The 21,134-nt window shown below is 37.3% G+C and overlaps 1 protein-coding gene across 4 annotated transcripts in view; it reads left to right on the forward strand.

Annotated features, from left to right (window-relative positions):
• Frmd3 (FERM domain containing 3) overlaps positions 1–21,134 on the forward strand; it is a 174,383-nt gene that overhangs the window by 125,042 nt on the left and 28,207 nt on the right. For all 4 annotated transcript variants that reach the window (XM_021200071.1, XM_021200070.2, XM_029540286.1 and 1 more), the window contains 6 exons: positions 1,502–1,590; positions 7,261–7,324; positions 8,401–8,489; positions 9,734–9,808; positions 10,083–10,151; positions 18,134–18,258. In XM_021200071.1, coding sequence (XP_021055730.1) covers positions 1,502–1,590; positions 7,261–7,324; positions 8,401–8,489; positions 9,734–9,808; positions 10,083–10,151; positions 18,134–18,258 — 511 coding nt within the window. The remainder of the gene's footprint in view (positions 1–1,501; positions 1,591–7,260; positions 7,325–8,400; positions 8,490–9,733; positions 9,809–10,082; positions 10,152–18,133; positions 18,259–21,134) is intronic.

Genomic DNA, 21,134 nt, shown 5'->3' on the forward strand with positions numbered 1-21,134 from the left:
ATAAATAACTTTTATCAGACTCACCTGTACTCTACCTTTCAGCTACTGTTTCAGATTCATTCTCTCTCTCTCTCTCTCTCTCTCTCTCTCTCTCTTTCTCTCTCTCTCTCTCTCCCCACTCACACACACACATACACACACTCCTGTGTGTGTGATACATGTATGTGCGAGTGTCTACTTGTATTGGCTTATATGTGGATGCCCATGGACAGCCTGGGGTGTCTCTCATTAATCTCTCTGTACCTTAATTTTATTAGATAGTGTTTCCTCACTGAACTGGGAGCTTATTGATTTGGCTCGGCTGGTATTTTAAAGTAATCTTCCCTCATTCCATAGTCCAGGCTAGGGTTTTTATGTACACATTTTTATGTCTAGATAATTTTAAGTGTGAATTTGAGGATATCAACTCAGACCTTTATACTTAGTTGGTACATTGCCAATTTAGCTCCCAAAATACAGATTTTTTTTTTCTCATCAATCTTATAAGGTGGTATTGTGTTCATATTCTCAAAAAATTATTCTTGTAGTCAATATTTCCTTTTCTGCATTTAAACTGTATCAACAAAATAGTAGCACTAATTCTAGACTAAGCATTCATGTCAATCAGGATATTAAAAAATATGTTTTGGAGTTATTCTTTGAGCACATACATTGCCCCAGACCAAAACAGCTTAGTAGCTGAGTACTAGATCTATACTACTCAGCTTAGTCTGCTCATCATAAGCACTTGGGAACTTCATATATATCTGCTTTCCCTGAGCTTACCCCACCTTGATTACTTCAGACACTGTGAGCATGGAGGTGAAGATGCGAAGCGACACTGGTGTGCTAGGGTGTTTCCACATGTCCGTGTTGACACACGCATCATCTCTTTCTGCCTGTACAGTTGTTTTATGATACTTCTCAGGTGCCTCTTGTAATGATATAAATATGTTTATTTCTTTTAGTGGCAGAGATTCTTTCCAGAAATGTAATTACCTCTTTTTCTTTTCTTGTTTGGAAAAATGACTGGATTTTTCTGTTACACTAATTGGCCTCATGTTATCTATGAGCTGCTTAGACTTTCAGGTTTGGTAGGGAGATAAGAAGGCTTTCTCTGGTGGTTTTTATACTGATAATGTCAGAAATTCTACATATGATTGAATCAGGTGGGTTGAATCAAGTGTTCAAAGCAGTGGTTTCATTGTATTAGAGGGCTAATGGCAATCAACAACAGTTTTCTGGCAGTACAGAGAAGATGCAGAGCACAAGCAACTCAGAACCCTGGAAACTAGAATGTTCCTGCTAGGATAAGATGTCAATTTCTAGAAGAAAAACAGTACATAACCCCAGATTTTGTCCAAAATTTAGAAGTCATGTTCTTTGGAATTCCACATTAAACACTTAATTGATGGCTGTAGTTGCTGGCCTTGATTCAAATTAGCCCACAATGAAGGACAAAGAGCATGTCATTTATCATTATGCTTCTCAATCCAAATACTTCTTTATTTTTATTTCTTAGGATTCAAGAGGTGCTACAGCATTTTTAGGATTCACTGCTGCAGGTTTTGTCGTATTCCAGGGAAATAAAAGAATCCATTTGAGAAAATGGTAAGTGCATCCTTCAAAAAAAAAAAAAAAAAAAGACTTACCTTTTTCTTAATCTTCTTCCTCTTTCTCTTTAGCATTATTTTTCTTTCGAAACTTTTTCAGGTAGTTTCCTAGGTAGTTAGCTTTAACTGTCAACTTGACACAACTCAAAAATACCCACGGTGCTTGTTAGCTTTTGTCAACTACATACAAATCCTAGACATACCTGAGAAGACTGAATCTCAATGGAGGAACTTTACCAATTAAAAAAGCATTAAACCACAGGCATATCTGTGGATCATTTTCTTGATAGCTAAATGATACAACTTGGCCTATACCCACCATGGTTTGTATCACACCTGAGCAGGCAGGCTTGGGCTGCATAAGAAAAGTAGCAGAGGGCTGATGGGATGGCTCAGCGGGTAAGAGCACTGACTGCTCTTCTGAAGGTCCTGAATTCAAATCCCAGCAACCACATAGTGGCTCACAACCACCCATAATGAGATCTGATGCCCTCTTCTGGTGCATCTGAAGACAGCTATAGTGAACTTATGTATAATAATAAATAAATCTTTGGGACTGAGCAAGCAGGATTCACCAGAGCGAGCAGAGGTCCTAAAAATGTCCAATTCCCAACAACCACATGAAGGCTCACAACCATCTGTACAGCTACAGTGTACTCATATACATAAAATAAATATATACATCTTTAGAAAAAAAAAGAAAGAAAAGAAAAGTAGCAGAAAAAGCCATTGAAACAAGCAAGCAATGTTCCTTCAGGGTCTGTGCTTCAGTCCCTGCCTCAAAAGAAGCATACTATATATTTAAAATATCGGTACAAGAACTAGGGTCTTGCTGTGACACACCTGATCATGTTGGGTTTTAGAGACGATTGTTGCAGGATTTTGGAGCATAGGGCCACAAAAAAGATTGAGTGTTTAGAGCTTAATGGGCTATTCTGTGGAAAATTGGAATATAATGCTGAAAGCAATGTAAACAATGAGGGCTTGGCTTGTGAAGTTTTACAAGCAAGAAAAGCTTCTATCAGGATTGTTTGTGTGATAGTTTGTATTCAGACTTTGTGAAAAAGAAGCCTTGTTTGCTTAGGTGGAAAATTAATAATGTTATCTGGGACAGAAAAATCAGTTGTTATTAATAAGACCACTGTCACTAAGATGAAATCTTCTGGGAAGTATTTCCTTAGAATCAGCACACAGATGCTATGGTCCAGAAAGAACCAAAACTCCATCTCAACCTGAGAGCCAAACATGCTAATATGTAAGAGTCTCCCACATCATGCTGCTTTTGAAGTCATAAAAACGTCATGAAGAGCAGCTAAGGCTTGACACTATATGGCAAATTCAGAGTTCCAGAAGAACATCTAGGAATAGCCATTTTTAAAGGTGCAGCCTCAGTTGCAATAGAAATCCACGGACTGAAAGGGTCATAGAAAAAAAGCTGAAAATTGGTATTATATGATAGGACCAGGGTTCCTGGATAGAATCTAGGAGTCTACTAATATAGATGTAGGTTCAGGTGCATCACCACGAGATGAGCACCAAAAGCAGTGGTAGACGTAGAGTGGAGGACGCTGAGCCTCTGTGTGTACCATTGATTATGGAGTTGCAGTGATGAGGTTGTTCAAGCCCTTTGGAGCCAAAAGATAGGGAGTGAGTCCCAGACAATGGACAATGAGCTATTTTCACACTTTGATTTTAATTTAATATGATTGTTCCTGTTCCCTGGTGATTTTTTTAAGAAATATTATACCATAACGTATTTTGGATTTTATAGAAACCAACAGTAAAACTACTGGATTCTTTTAAGGGAACGTTGACTTTTAAACTACTGCATTTTTTTAAAGGCCATATAGACTTATTTTATTAAAAGTTAGATTGTGTTTTATATTGTGATGTGAACATGAGATCTTGGGCACAAAGTTAAAAAAAAAAAGTATTGCTTAACAATAATATGTTTGTTGTCAAGTTAACAAGGGATAGATTCTACTACATAGCTTTTGTCACTTGACCCAGAATTCTAGGCATACTCAAAATGAAAAAAACAAAAACAAAAACAAAAACAACTTGAGGAATTGGTTGTCTCAAACTGGCTTCGGATCGTGTCAATGGGGGCATTTTCCTTGATTATTAATCCATGTAGAAAGGCCCAGATTATTCTTAGTGGCACCACCTCTGAATGATGGACTGGAGCTATATAAGAAACATAACTGAGCAAACCAATGGAGTAAACCTTACGTAAGCAGCATTACTCTGTGGTCTCTGCTTCCTTTAGTTTCTGCCTCCAGGTTCTTGCCTTGAGTTCCTGCCACACTGGGTTCCCTAAGCTCTTACCTGTAAGTGTACAATGAAACTAATAATTTTGCCCCTGCAGGTTGACTTTATTTTATTTATTTATTTATTTATTTATTTATTTATTTATTTATTTATTTATTTTGGTCATGCTGTTTATCACTGAAACTGAAAAGAAAGATCAAATTAGCCTGCAGACATTTCTGTGGGAAATTTCCATGATTTTTAAATTATATGGGTGAGGCCAAGTGACTGCGGACAGCACCATTTCCTAGGCAGGTAATCTGAAACTGTAAGAAAGCTAGGGTTCTTGTGGTACTGAGTAGCTGATAAATAGATTTCTTGGTTGGTGCTTGCTGTGTGGCATAGAGTGTGAACTGCCTTCAGGTTCCTACCTTGACTTCATGCCTTATTTCCTTTTAATGATGGATCTGTGCTAGAGTTATAACTTGCTATAAACTTTTCTTCCCTTAAGTTCTTTTTGGTCAGAGTATTTTTCATATCAGTAAAAATAAAAGTAAAACAAGTAGTAAGCATTTACCTGGTTGCTTCATGATTGCTAGATTCATCGCCTGTAAAGTAAAAGTGGAATTCTAACAGGCTTCCAAAGAAAGTCTATAACCAATAGTTCTTTTTTTTCTTTTCTTTTATTGGATATTTTCTTCACTTACATTTCAAATGTTATCCCCTTTCATGGTTTCCCCTCTAGAAACCCCTTGCCCACTCCCCTTCCCCTGCTTCCATGAGAATGCACCCCCACCCAAATAGTTCTTAAATTATTCAAAAAAAATAGAAACATAAAGTATTCCTAAGCCCCTCCTATAAAACCCTTATTACTCTAATAGGAAAAACGGGTAACCCCATATGTTCACTCGTGTGGTGTGTGTGTGTGTGTGTGTGTGTGTGTGTGTGTGTGTGTGTGTATGCCAGTATCACTGATAAGCATAGACTCAAAAGCCCCCAATAAAATACTTACAAATCAAATGCAGGCATGTATCAAAAGGCATCTCATGATCAAGTTGGCCTTATCCCAGAAACACAAATTCAACATATATAAGAATTAAATGTAATAAAGCAAATAAATGGACAAAAACTACAAGAATCATATGATCATCTCAATAGAAGCCCTAGAACAGGTAGGACTTTAGGAAACATATTCCAACACATAATAAAGGTTATGTATGACAAACATATGGCCAATATCATCCTAAATGAATAAAACCATTAATAAGCCCCATTAAATCGGGAATCGGAGAGGACTGCCCACCATCCCTACTGCTCATCCATAACGTGATTGATGCTGGCAAGAGAAGGGATACAAATGGGAAAATATTAAGTCAAATTATTTTCAATAGAAGATTATATTACCTTATACCCAATGTTCCCAAAATATGACTAGAAAAGTTATAGAAACTATCAATAATTTCAGCAAAGTATTATGATACATAATTGACTTACAAAATTTACCGGTCTTTATACATATCAATAACAAGCATGCTGAGAAAGAGATTACGGACACACTCCTCTTCCCGTTTTCGCAAATAAAATAAAATATTTAGAGTTTACATTTAAAAAAGAGGTGAAAAAACTCTACAATGAAAACTTTAAATGTGTGAGGAAAGAGAATGAGAAACATACTAGAATTTGAAGAGCTCCCAAGCATATAGCTTGGTAGAATTAACATTGTGTAAAAAGACCTTCCTACCAAAACAATTTACTGATTCAATGAAATCACAGTCAACATCCTCATCTCATTTTTCACATAAATAGAAGAAAATCCTCAAATTGATATGGAACAACAAAAGACCCAGAATAGTCAGTTAGTCCTAGATAAGTGTCTGTTTCTATGTATTCTGCTTGTTTTAAATGCTAAGTGCATCTGTCTAAGAGCCCAACTTTTATACATCTGTTTCTATTGTATCATTGATTTTGTTCAGTCAGTCATACTTTCAATCCTCCATTGTACCTATTTGTCCTCTTCTTCCACAGTTAGGAATGTCAGAACTCACTCTTAAATTCTTTGAGTCTCAATGTATTCATCCATAGATTGGGTATTGGTTGTATATGATTGTCTTAGAAAGGGTGAAGGAGTTGGAGGAGAGATAAACACAATGTTTATAAAAGTGCTTTGAAAATCTGGTGTAATTTGATAAGTATAAATTGTTATATGACGTTACAATTTGGTTTTCTTCTCTAGATTTTCAGCATCCGACAAAGAAGCTCCCATGTGTTTACTTCAGTCAATTCCAGGGTAGATACCATAGATATTCCAAACTAGTTTGGGAAGCATGGGTAACTTGAAGACTGCCCTCATTCCATCCCAGGACTGCAGAAGTCTTGGATGACATTTTATACTCAGGTTTCCAAAATTATAGGAGACGTGGAATGTTTTGATTAGAAGCAGCTGCACCTAAATACAGATTGATATCATGCCTTTTCCACTTGCGAAGGGGTCATTTGACATATATATTGAGGTGAATAGTCTGGAGTATTTGGTTCTGTTTTTTATTTCTTCAGGTTGCCTATGTTACTGGTACTGTGTTCATGTGGATCCCATCCTTCTTGGCTTCTTCTTAAACATATATTTTTGTTATAACCATGCATCTCTTGCTAAATCAAAGTTTCTTCTCATGTAAATCATAATTGTGTGTGTGGTTTTTTTTTTAATCCAGCTTTGTTATTATTTCAAATTTCTCTCCCTACATTGAAACAGATGAAGTATGACTGTTTATTTACTCATGGGAAAAATATTCATGCAATATAACTATTCTAAAAACGAAATAAAAGAGATTTTTTTTCTTTTCACTCATCAAGGAAATGAGCATGGATCTACACTCAAAGCAGGTTTACATCAAATAGCCTTTTGAGATAAAACCAAAGTTGTCTTTGACCATACTTTTTTTGAGAATTTCAATGTGGACAGGAATGATTTTCTTGAAAAGTCTGTAATGTGGTATATGTTCTTCCTAGAGGTGGTTGGAGAGTAATGGGGAAAAAATAGATACTTTGAATTCATATTATCTTACTAACATTCTTTTAACTTTGCAAAATGTGTTCACCAATTGATGTTTCCGTTGCTAAAGTTCACAAAGAAAAATTATCTCTTAATAAACAGAACCTCTTAAATAAAAGATGTATCCTAATTGTATAAAAGTGAAATTATTCTGAGATGGTTGTATATCAACTCTTGGGAAGAAAATTGCTACATAATTGACTTAGAGGCTGCCATTCTCAACAGACCATTATTGATGATTAAAAAATAATATTTTGATTTATTGTAGTTTCCCTGGCTATGATAGATTTATATGGAAAAGCCAGGCATCTTGCTTAGCTATAAGGTTTCTTTTTTTTTCCTTTTCACCCGGAGACTTTTATTCCTTAGGTCAGATGTCTGCAAATTGAAGTTTGAAGGGAAGACATTTTATGTGATTGGCTCCCAGAAAGAGGTCAGAGACTGATTTTCTAAGTTGCGTGTGCAGGTGCAAGTGTGTATGTGCATAAGAGATAGCCAAGAATCAAATTGCTTTTAGTATGGCTGTCCCCAAAGAGAGTGACTTTGAAGAGTGGGGATAATGGAAGCTAATTGCTGAAAACAGTGTAGAGCTAGAGAATTTTTATGGTAATCCACCCATAAAAATAAACTGGGTGAACAATGTTAACTGGATAGAGCTATGTTAAAAAGACAGATTTGGGTAGACTTTATTCATTAAATATAAAACATAAACTCTGTAAGTCTTTGTCTAAGTTATGGATAAATGAAACAAAAGAAAAATACTTATAAAATTTGACATAAATCAACACTAGATTAAGTGTTATGACAACATTATATAATCCCAAGTGGTTTTTCCCCAATAGTTTTGGGGTTCACCAGGGATTGAACTTGGTGGTAGGTTATTACCAAAATATTGAAATTTAAATCTAGACCTGAAGTTTGCTGATTTTTCTTGACCTTTGACATTTGATTCAAATGTTCTTCCAATGTAGTAATTTTTAAATTAATCAAAAATTGATCGATAGTGGGTGATACCTGGAGTATTGGTAAGGAATTATGAATCAATCAGCCTTTTATCACACTTAACTAGATTAATGATATCTAATGAGTAAGGAAAAACTCATACCATTTCAGCTTTAATGAACGTAGTAATATTGGAGTGGTTGCTAGAGAGAAGGCTCAATAGGTAAAGTGCTTACTGTGCAACAAAGAATGATTTTAGTTTAAATACCCTTACCCCCAGCTGTGGGTGAAGGAGAGCTCTCTGTAGAGTTTGCTGGTCTGCCACTCTAGAATGGTGCATGCCAGGTTCAGTAAGAGAGTGTCTCAAAAAAAATATGTTAAAGAGTGGTAAAGATACCCAACATCAATCTCTTGCCTCCATACAGGAATGTATACAGACCCATATGCCTAAAGTAACTGCCATGTACAGTAAAAAAGAAAAAAAAGCAGTAGGATACAAATACCTATTGAAAAGCATAAACAATATAAACTGTGTTTAACATGCCATTTCTTGTTATTTTTTAATAGAAAAATGCGGTTTTGGCATTCCATACTTCAACACCAGCTGCCTGCAAACATTTATGGAAATGTGGGGTAGAAAACCAAGCCTTTTATAAGTAAGACTCTTGTGTTTCTTTGATTATTGGTTTATAAAGGACCCATGAAGCCCTTTATGCCTTACTAGTGACTACATATTTATTTTGTTCAGTATACCTCCTTATAGTCTATTTAAATGTAATGTGGCATTACATTTAAATACTTTACAGTATGAATGAGGGACATAATTATTTACCACACACATATGATAGTGGATTAGTGTCTAGAATATCTAAAGAACTGAAAAAGTAAACAAAAAAGAAAATGAACAACCAAATTAAAACTGTGCTATCAAACCAGAGAGGGCGCAAAAAAAAAAAATCAAAAGACTAAGAAGTAATTTTCTCCGTTTTAAAACATGTATTATTTTCTCATATACTACAACCCTGCCACAGTCTTCCCTCCCTCCACTCCTCCCAGTCTTGTCCCCTTCCTTCTCCACCAGGTTGACTAAACCACCATTTCCCTTCAGAAAAGAGCAAGCCTCCCGGGAATAGCAACCGAACACTGCATATAACACAGTTCAAAAATCCAAAGCACGTAGCCTCATTAAAGTCGGATGAGGCAACCCAGTAGGAGAAAGGGGTCCTCGGAGCAGGCAAGAGTTAGAAGCATACCGCATTCCCACTGATACAGGTCACACAAACACTCTAAGCTAAAACTCCACATGTATGCAGAGGACCTAGTACCGAACCATTCAGGCTCTGTGATGGCTGCTTCAGAGCCTTGTGCGCCCCTATGACTCCCACTCAGTTAATTCTGTGGCCCATGTTCTCCTCATACCTTTGACCTCTCTGTCTCCTACAGTTTTTCCTTTCACTCTTTCTTGAGGTTTCCCAAGCTCCACCTAATATTTGGCTGTGGATATGTGTATCTGCTTCCATCAGGTGTTGGAATAAATCTCTCTGATGACAATTGGGCTACCCTATTACATACAATTCTACACAATTCCTTCTATTTGTCAACATACCTGAAACTTTCTTGCAGGCCTGAACTAGAAATGGAGTATAAAAATCAAATGTGTGGCTTATGATCAGTGCTGGCAAACAATAAAAGGAAATAGCATTGATCACTGAACATATCAAATGATAATGTACATAAAATTTCTAATCTTTGAGAAACCCCTCCAGGTCATGTGTGTGTAAGCCTGGTCACCATGTAAAATTAATTTCTTTATAGAAGTTAAAGTTGGTAACTACCACAGTTGTACTGCATGTCCTGCTTGAATATTTCACTACTACCTCTGCTGTGCTTTTCCTTGAAGGTATGCAAAGTCCAGTCAGATCAAGACTGTGTCAAGCAGCAAGATATTTTTTAAAGGAAGTAGATTTCGATACAGGTGGGTAACAATGGGTTTGTTGCAGTGATGGGTTGAGGTGGGGAATTCACTTACGTTTGAATTTTTGTTTGTAGTTTTGTGCTATCACCTTCAGTTAGTCTGTTTCCCATTCCACCAAGTTATCCTCCTGACAAGCACTCTAAATCTCCAGATACACTTTTCCCATGGAAGAAGGGAAAGGAGAGACTCTTAAAGCCACCTTGGGAATATGTACACACGGTTTCCCATTATTTGGAGTGCTTACTTACATACATTGTATTTGTGTATTTTATAGTGGTAAAGTTGCTAAAGAGGTGGTAGAGGCAAGCTCCAAAATCCAGAGGGATCCTCCTGAGGTGCACAGGTGAGTATGGTGATCTCTTTTGGTTTGTGGGGATGGTGCTTCAATGACAGACAAAGGCACTTAAAAGCTAGATTACCACACATGAGACTCTAGGTTCATCCTTCAACAGCTCCAAAAAATAAATAAATATTACCCTAACTTCTGATACCTCTCATATGTCTCTATGTATAGGGGCATGCAGCATGAAGTCATTCACTTTTCTAGACATCACTCTTACCTTTGTCAGGCTGTGGCCTCAAGGCAGCTTGGATCCCTCCTACATCACATAGTATGCAGATAGATATTGAGTTAGAATGCTACATGAGTAAGCAAAACATATGCTTTCGGGTGGCTCCTGCTACCTCTGTCTGTTCCATCAACCTGTCACACTTCCCTCATAGACCAGCACTAACCATACCTTGCTCATCAGACATGGTCAGGCTTGCTTCTCAGAGTCTTTCTCAATGACCGAACAGCTGAAGGATTCTAGGTTCTTCTGTATCTGGGAAATGAATTGTCCAGAGGCATCAGTTATAGTAGAGCAGTAACAGTTTATTAACCAATGACATAAAGATCCAAGGAAGAATGAGGATGGAGAAAGGAAATGGAATAGCAGTTCCACAACAAGCCTTTGGCAGGAAATATGCAAGCTGTCCAGTCATCTGTTCATCTGTTAGGACATCCTCAAAAAAAAAAAAAAAGGAATAGCAGTTCCAAAAGCCAACATTATATAAACAATTGAGGGGTTTGAATCGTTTGCATAGTCTTTTGTACACCCTAAGCTTTCTCACACATGTTGAGCTACATGCAGTTCTACACACAACCTCATGCATTTCATGACTCAATGGGCTCCTCAGTTTCCACTCATGAGTGTATGTTTTCATATAAAGAACCACAAGTTACCTCAGATACTTTAGGGTGCCTCTATACCTGATCGAAGGCTTGATTTACTTGGCCTTATGGAGAAGTGAGGGATTATTCCAGTCCTTTTTGCCAGTTTGTTTTTCCACTTGGTAATTTTATAAACTTGTATGGGCTGTATAGTCCGAACGCCAAACCATGGACTGAGAGAGGTATGATCTTTATTAGATTCATATTACACTTTTTTTTCTGAGACAAGGTGTTCTGTAACCCAAAAATTCTCATTCTTCTGCCTACATCTTGCACATCTTCTTTTAAAAAAAAATTTATAATTTGTTTTTAGGAATTAAATCTTTTCTCTGACTTTATATGACAACAATTTACAAAAACAAATATATATCCTAAAGTTCAAGCATACTGAATGTCTTAATGTGAACACTCTCATAACACCATATCCTCTAAAATAAAATCATCATAACCTAAATCATTTTATAATTTTGTTTTTAAGTTATCATACGGCATACTGACCTTCATTATAGCATTTACATATATCTATGTATGTATATATGAATATATATAATCATTCTACTTTATTCTTATTTACCTTCATCTTCCACTGCCCTTTCAAGTCCTACCCCCTAAACCTTCTTTCATAGCCCCCATACTTCCCCATAAGGCCTCCACTTCTGAAAAATTATTTAGGGAATTTCTCACAGGATAGTTGCCTTTCCTTCTTCAACTTTGGAACCCAAAAGCATTTCCTTTATGTTCAGTTTTGCTGAGCTTCCTCCATTTTTAAGAATCTTGGGTGGGTTCAGTGGTACTCTACTTTATTTTGGCAGTTATAGGGAGGAGACAGTTGTGTCCTCTCAGAAAGTAGGCTAAGCCAGACATTCAAGGGCATCCTGATACCACCAGTGTCCCAAAAAGCTGAGTATAGCTAAACTCTTCAGGAAAACTGATGCAGATATAAGCAACTTATGATTCATCTCTGCTTTTGGGTAGTGCTAAGGTGAGTCCAGCTTTAAAAAGTAGGAGAAACCTGTGGGGTTGGAGATTGCAGGAACTATTGATGGATGGAGCCTTGATGCAATATCTAAATGTGTGGCCAACTGTTCAAAGATCAGAAGGCAATTTAGAACACTCTCCCTTTTCATAAACTGTGAAAGTCTGGCAGAGTAGAAATGAAGACAGGGATAATAAAATATACCATTTTCACTTTTTCAGAAACTTTGGCTAGAAAATAGCCTTAAGGATATATTTGTTCCTTCTATTTAACGGATCATCTTTCTAGACATATGTTGTGTTCAAGATGCTAGTCTGAAAGCCCTTAACATCTCCAAGGCACCACATTGGTCAGAGAAGTAGTAATCAGTGACACTTTCATGTAATTTCTACTTTCTTAGAATTCATATTGCATGGAAAAACATGTTTCTTTTCTACCATTATCTTAATATATATACATATATAAACATATATACATATATATATATATATGTATATATGTATGTATATATATATGCTCCTTTGATGTAATGATCAAAAATAAAAATTGTAGTAATGAGGTTATATTTTGTGGGAATTCTTTAGGAAAAAAATGTTAGTCTGTAATGGCAATGATAATTTATCATCTTTCATCACACCTGAGACTCTACTTCTCAAAAAAATTACAGGCTAATAGATTCTTGCTTCTGAAAAAAATGTATGTATAAAGCGACAGAAACCAACAGACTGAGAATATTTTAGGATTATTCTTTCCTTCAGAAAGAGAAGCTCATTCTGACATTAGTTCACTGGCCTTTACTGATGGCATGGGAAGATCCTGGGGAAAGCTCTCCTGGGCTGGTTGCTGGGGAAGAATCCCTGAGCCTAGCCAAGGGCCACAGCAGAAGGAGGGCTGCAGCTCGGAGCATAGCATCCACCACCAGGGGATACACAGAACACCCAGAACCTGCAAGATACAAGAATGTTCTGATACACAAATGAATAGATTTTAATCTTTGCTACATTGCCTGCCAGCTCTGTGGCCTGGGTAAGTCACTGAATTTCCTAGTTTATCGGTTTACCCATCTGTGAAATGAGACTCTTATTTTGCCTTGACCTACTTCTAAATTTTGTTAGGGGCTTTAAAAAGTATTTTAAGATGTAAAGTGGTATACACATACATATAAGAGCAATGATCTCAATATTATCATTAACTTAGAACAGGGCAGCTAGATCTGGGCAGTGGGTCAATAGAGTACTTGCTCAGCCTTGTAAGGCCTGTGGTTCAAACCACAACACTATAAAAACGGGGAGGTAGAGTCTGGAGGATACATTTGTATTGAAATCCATTTGGATGGTACGCCAACACTACTTCCTTTGATTATAGAATGGTGAATGACTGTCTTAAATGTCATTGTACTCATTCTGTCTTGTCACCATTTTCATGTCCTGCATTTACCTGTCATCAGTTTACAATCTAGTTCTGTAATTTCACTTTGCTCATCTTTCAATACAAGCTTTTATTATGCTAAGAAAAAAATCAGTACTCTAAAGTCCACAATAATTCTACAAACCTTCCTGCAACGTATTTCTTAGCGACAGTTTTATTCAATTGAACAGGAGTGGCCTTTGAACCTGGGAAGTCATTTGTACAGAGAGTTACTAGATGAGATCTGTAAGTGTAGAAACATAGCACATGTTCTAGAGTGGCATAGGAATCAGTTATTTCATGACAAAGTTTGGGGAGGACACCAAAGTTTCTATTCCAGATCCTTTATTCTGATAGAGTAGTTGTGGGGAGGTGAGAATATTAAGAGTAAGGCTAAAGGAAACATGTTTGATCATGGAGGCACTGCCCTCATGGATGGAATCTATCTCTTGAAGATAATGAGTTCTTCTCTTAGAACCAATTGATACTTTTCTTTAGGATGCTGCTGCCTCACATTTGCCTTTTTAAACATTCCACTTTGTCTTTCCACATTGTCTGCCATGAGGTAAACCAACATATGGCTTTCACCAAAAGCTAAAACAATGACTACACAGTGCTTTCAGGACCTTTCCATTATCTAGACCTATAATCTAAATAATGCACTTTACTTTATATTTTACACTATAATCATTCCATATTTGTTATAACATCCCAAAATTGACTAAAACACCTCAGGATATGAACAAGAAGAACAGAGGTGAAAACAATTTGAACCTTGGCAATTCTCAGAAAAGTGTTTGGCACAGTAGGATCTTCTTGTATGGCTCCAACCTTGAACTATTGTAAAACAAATCTCTTTGTGATGCTGTATATTCACTAATGTTGAAAGTGTGCCATACAAGGCAAGGCCTGGGCCAAGTAGTGGGAGTGGGTGGGTAGGGGAACAGAGTTGGGGGGAGGGGTATGGGAATCTTTCGGGATAGCATTTGAAATGTAAATAAAGAAAATAATAATAAAAAAAAAAAAAAGAAAGTGTGCCATAAACAAAAGTACTAGACAAGGATTTGATTCCTGAGTTTGCCCTTTTGTTTTTATTTAATTTTATTTTCTGAGCATTTCATACTTGGGTATATTAAATCATTTTTGCTGCTCTCTCCACTCCAGCTCCTTTCATGCCATATGTGTGTGCGTGTGTTTATATGTATATATTGCATATGTATGTATATATATATATATATATATGTGTGTGTATTTACAAAAATCTACATAAATATAATGTTGTGGATACATACAAATACACACACAAATGTTTGTCTGATGCACTGAGATCTTGCCTTCAGGTTTTAGGAGAAAGCCAAGGGCAATGCATTAACCTATATTTTTTGTGAGTGTTTTGAACCCTGCACAGAGGTGTTGATCACACATCTGAGCAACAATTACAAGTGAGACTATCTTTGCCTGGCTCTAGACTTTTGTCAGATAGCCTAGGACCTTTATAGAGGAGAGCATTCTTCCTTCTAATCAAGTTATATGACATCACTGGATCTCAATTTCTCTTACCAGTACAAATATAGTATTTATCCTACCTGACTTATAGGCACTCTGTGAAAACAGAAAGATGAGCAGTATGTATAAGCCAATATGTAAAATGAACTGGCTATTCAGGTTTTATTCTATTATGTACTAATCCTTAGCCATTGTTCCAATGAGCAGTTGCTTCAAATGACCATCATGTCAGTGTTCCTTTATATAACCTTTTCAAATAGATAAACAGGGACAATTTTCAGTCTAAAGGAAATAGAAGATACTGTGTTTATAGCAAAATACCACAGACTGGGTAGTTTGTACACAACACTATTTTATTCCTCACAGTTCTAAAGGATGGAAAGCCCATGGCTGAAACACTGAAAGATTTTTTTGTCTTGTGAGGGTTTTTCCATACACAGAAATGGGTCGCTTGTCTGACACAGAAGGGAGGGGAAAACAGACTGCCCTGGAGTTTTACTTGATTTTCATGTATTTAGAGAGTGTGGGAAGCAAATGCGCATGTGCAGTCATTATAAGATGTATTGCAATGTAAGAGCACAACTAAAGAAGTGGTTCCTTCCTTTCTCCATGGGGCCAAAGGACAGAAAATAATCAGGCCATCAGGTATAGTGGCAAGTGTCCTTACCTACTGAGCTACCCCACTGGCCCTCAGAGTACGTTGATAAGAGCTCTAGACTAGCTGGGCATGGTGGCACACACCTTTAATCCCAGCACTCGGGAGGCAGAGGCAGGCAGGAGGAATTCTCAGTTTGAGGCCAACCTGGTCCACAAAGTGAGTTCCAGGACAGCCAGGGATATATACAGAGAAACCCTGTCTCAAAAAAACAAAAAAACAAAAAACAAAACAAAAAAAAGCACTCTAGACTATTCGTGAGGACTCTCATGACTGAATAATATCCATATCCATATACCCTACCTCTTACATACCACCACAATAGAAATTATATATTTTCTCTTTTTTCTGAAAATATTTTAATAAATGGAAGTTAAAACAAAAAATAAAATTTAGACCATAGAATTTTAAAATAGGTGGGAGATATCCATTTATCCCATAACTTTCTTTGCTCTTTCTTTCTCTCAAGTTATCCAGTTATCCTAAGGCTTGGAGTCCTAGAATTTTGCAGAAAATTCCTTTTTGTTTATCTGAGTCTTGAGGTTCCTGTCTTGACTTTTTCCAATGATGGACTATGATCTGGAAGTGTAAGCCAAATGAACCCTTTTCTTTTCATTTTGCTTTCTGGTCATGGTGATTTTGTCACAACAATAAAAACCCCCAAGACACTCAGTAATACTGGATAGTGAGAAACAGTAACTAAAATTCAAATATTGAACCCTTCTTATGAGTTGTATTCAGGGATGAATTCTTACTAGATTAAGATTGTTTAGACACCCTGTAAGGCCTTGACTTTAATCACCAGTACCATATACAAAGAGAGGAAGGTTAAATATTACATTTTTTTAACTTAGCTTCATTCCTAAAGTAATGTGGTATGAATAAAAATGGCCCCATAGGCCCATAGGGAAAGGGAATAAAAAAAAAGAAAAAGAAAAGAAAAGTTGTGACCTTCTCTGTCATGTTATTTAAAATCTGAGGTTTGTAGTAACCTCAAGAGTCATCTACCCAACGCTGGGCATGTCCATCATCCATAGCCCTCTACTACAATAAAGCAGTATGAATATGTATATAGGGGCCAAGTTGCCACCCTTTTATCCAATACTAAAATGAACTTATACTTGGGAAATCAACCCTAGAAACCTCAGTCTGACCCAGAACCAAGCAGTTGTTGGACAATTCAGTCATGAATGGAATATCAAAATGTTTAACATCTCCAGAGAGACTGTTGGGAGGAAAATAGATAGCACAGAATGTATCTCATAATGTGTCTCGGATTTTTTTTAAAAAAAAAAGTGAAAATCTGACTTCTGGACAATGATTTCCTTAATGGGAGAGCTACCTATCAACACAACAAGCACATCACGTAATACACAATCATCAATTGCAACATCCATTTCTAGAACGATAAAGGAAGAAATAACTATGGTGAGGCAAGTCCCAATAATTTTCCCATGGATCCAATGTCAGCTGTGAGTTTGCAATTCGAGATGCTAATAGACATCCTACTCTTTGTCTTCTTATGAAAAATCCTAAGAGAAATGACCAGTCCGAGAAAATTCTTGGCAATCTGAAATTCCAGGTTATATCAAGCTAAGCTTGAACTCACTTTACTTGAGATTAGGACCTGAAGAGCCTGTAAGACAGTATAGATTGTGACACTGTGAGGCACTTAAGAATGGTCAGTACTCTCATCCTAGTGGGGCTGACTAGTACAATAAAAACTGCAGACTGACCAAAGGAATGAATGCAATGAACTGTCAAAGAGAGAGTAGTATGTGAAAAGGAGGCAATGAAAAGAACAAACAAAGAAAGCTTCAAAGAAGAGACATTTGATTCCATTTCAAAAGACTGGTTGATGTGTTTTTGACAGAAAACTGGAGAAAGTTAAGCACTTAATGGCTACCTTCAGGTCTTCATTTCCCTCTATGCTGGGGGTTCACAGCTGGTCTCCCTGTGCCAGGCGATGAAAATGGACTTCCAGCTGCCAAACAATAGTTTTAACAAAATACCAACAGATTCCTGGCCATCTGCTACTTGTCATAGCTCCTGTTGTGTAAATATCTTTACAAAGGAGAACCAGAACTGAGTTTCATGGCTGTCTGATAAGGAGGACGTGAGTGGAAATCTTAAACACCAGACATCTGACAACATGAAGACAGCTCACAGTTGCAGATCATCTGTGTCCTCTGTCTGAGCATGATTTGAGGTGGTGGTTCAAGAGCTCTGAGCTACTGGCACTTACTTTTCTACCTGTCTGATTCAGTGCTAGCAGACTTCACAGTGTGTTACCTGTGTCCACTTAAAAATTGTGTGTTGTCACCAAGCATATCTTTGTCTGATGACGTATGGGGAACTTTAATTTACAGACTTGAATATCCAATATAGACTCTTGTCAGAAATTTAATGACAAGGAGAGCTAGGTATCTAAAATGTCAGGATGTTTTTACTTTTGGCATCAATCTCTTTATGTGTCCAGAGGTAGTTCTCATATTAGGTAGGCACTGAGAAGGAGGGTCCAGTTTTTGTAGCAAACACTACATTTATTTGGCTTATGTCTGTTTTTAGAGTCAACATTACTCAGAGTCGCAGTTTTCACTCCTTGAACAAACAGCTCATCATCAACATGGAGCCTTTGCAGCCCCTGCTTCCCTCCCCCATTGAACAGGAAGAAGAGGTTCCTGTGGGTGAGGGTAAGTCCACCACTTCATTCCGGAAGCTAGCTTGCCGAGGAATGTGGACATTTTGTGAATTCAAAATATTTCTAAAATTATTTATGAAAAAGGTAATGGTAGCAGTTGGAGAAGGGACTGAAAGAGCTGAGGGGGTTTCAGCCACATGGGGGGAGCAATGGTTTCAACCGGCCCGATCCCCCAGAACTCCTGGTGACTGGACCACCAACCAAAGAATACACATGGAGGGACCCATTGTTCCAGCCGCGTATGTGGCAGAGGATGGCATTGTTGGGCATCAGTGAGAGGAGCAGCCCTTGGGCCTGTGGGTATTTGATGCCCCAGTGTAGGGGAATGCCAGGTCGGTAAGATGGGAGTCGGGAAGGAGCACCCTCGTAGAGACGAGGGAGGGGGGATGGGATGGGGGGTTTCTGAAGGGGAGATCTGGAAAGGGGAAAACATTTAAAATGCAAATAAATAAAATATCCAATAAAAAAGACAAGAAAAGAAAAAAATGTAATGGTACAACACATGTACAGTTGAGCAAGGCAATTGCTTTTAGTGACTGTTTGAAACTCAGTTATAATTCATTAACATCAGAACCCGAACTCCCAGTCATGATAGCTAGATTCTAGTACTCAGTGGCCATCAGTGGCTGGTGGTCACTATATCCATCTGAAACTAAGAACATATTCATCATTGCAGAACATCCTGATGGAAAGAATGGTTTTATACTACTTAAAATTGAATTGATGATTATAAACAATTCTCCCCAAGTCCATCTACATGCATCCTCCTTTCCTGATCTCTTAATTCCCATGCCTGTTGTTTCTACGTGGATTTTGACAGCTCTCTAATCAGTTTGATCAGTTTGGCTTGGTTTAGTTTTGAGACAAGATCTCATGTATGCCAGGTTACTTTCAGATGCTCTATGTACCAGGAATGGCTTTGAACATCATTTCTTCCTACCTCCAGCTCCTGAACACTAGAATGACTGGCATGCACCACCATAGTGGTTTATGCAGTGATTGGGAACTAACCGATACATGATAGGCAAACACTCTAACAACTGAGCTACACTCCCACCCTGCATGATAGTTTTGATGAAGGCTAAGTAGTTTCTACTTCAACTAAAAAGCCTTTATATTCTTAAGTGATAATAAATGTTTGTGCATCACCACTAAGGCTAAAATTGCTGTTGCCATTTCTCCTCCTCTTCATCCTCACCCTCCTTTCCTTTTTACTTCTGACTTCTTTTTCATTTGTCTTCTTTATATAATCTCACTTTATAAAGACTTACTTCAAGGAAGAATTTTATCACATGGCTTGTTCAAGACACCAAGTGAGACAAAGTCACACTAATAATATCAAAGAAATTTTAATGTATGGAAATTAAGTTATGGAAATCCTGACTTCAATCAAGTTTGTCCTTACTATGTGAGATATGGTTGCTCTCAGAAACTCTAGATATCAGAGAGTGTCAAGAAGGCAGATGTCCCTATTAGTTTAACCTCAACCTCAAGCTAATAATTTCTTCCATAGAAAGGAAGTTTTTTTTTTTTGTCTACCAGACTATTTAAATAATAGACTATACAGTTGAAATGTACCCAGGAATCTCATCCTGGGAGGAAAAAAAACAAAAAAACAAAAAAAAACATCTGAAGGCTGTTTCCAGCAGAGGGAGTTTATTCTCTGAAAGAGGTTTCATATGCTGCTATCAACTTGTTGACATTTTGCTCAAAAGAGTGGAGATGAAACAATGATGATGTATGGCTCCACACACTAAGACTACTTAGTTGCTTCAATCTGTGGTCCTTTAGGCAAATGCAAACCTCATGTTAGAAATGCAATAGTGGATCTGCGGGCATGTGTACTAGGTCTCCTTGTTTCTCTTCCCAAAGTGGCATGACTGAAAAGTTCCCCTCGTAGTTTTTACTATTATTTATTTCTATAATTGGCCTATTGAGGATGTCTGGCTAAGTGTGACTTATTAAGAACTGGAAGGGCCCAGACTCTGACCCAATGATCTCTACTAATAGAGTCCTTTTTATATCCTTGTTGATGAATGTCCCAAAGCAATAATGACCTCATGTACTCTGTTCATCTTGTCTGGGTCTTAGGTTTGTTTTTCCATCTAGGTTCCATCTGTATAGAAATCTAGAGTCACAATCTTACATGTAGTTTGTTTTTTTTCTCAACAAGTCAGTCACATCTTTCTCACTCTTCTTCAATCGAACTTGGACAACCAGGACCATTACAAAACTAAATTTCTCTCAAAGTATTCCAAGCACATGAAATGAAGCTGATAAATTATCCATAGAAGGTGTGTGTGTGTGTGTGTCTGTGTGTGTGTGTCTGTGTGTGTCTGTGTGTGAATCAACCACTCCTGGGAATGGAGCTTGCCCTGGAGTACAGTTGATATATCCAGTAACGCTCCACTGGAATTAGAAAAAACAAAACAAAAAAACAAAAATAAAAAAAAAAAACAAACAACAGTCATTAATAGTCTCCCAACTAAAAACAGCCCAGGACCAGATGGGTTTAGTGCAGAATTCTATCAGACTTTCAAAGAAGATCTAATTCCAACTCTCCTCAAAGTATTCCACTAAATAGAAACAGAAGGTACTCTACCCAATTCATTCTATGAGGCCACAATTACTCTGATACCTAAACCACACAAAGATCCAACAAAGAAAGAGAACTTCAGACCAATTTCTCTTATGAATATTGATGCAAAAATATTCAATAAAATTCTCGCAAACCGAATCCAAGAACACATCAAAATAAACATTCATCATGACCAAGAAGGCTTCATCCCAGGGATGCAGGGATGGTTTAATATAAGGAAATCCATCAATGTAATCAACTACATAAACAAACTCAAAGACAAAAACCAC

The sequence above is a fragment of the Mus pahari genome, chromosome 6 (genome assembly GCF_900095145.1).
Source record: "Mus pahari chromosome 6, PAHARI_EIJ_v1.1, whole genome shotgun sequence".
Lineage (NCBI taxonomy): Eukaryota > Metazoa > Chordata > Mammalia > Rodentia > Muridae > Mus > Mus pahari.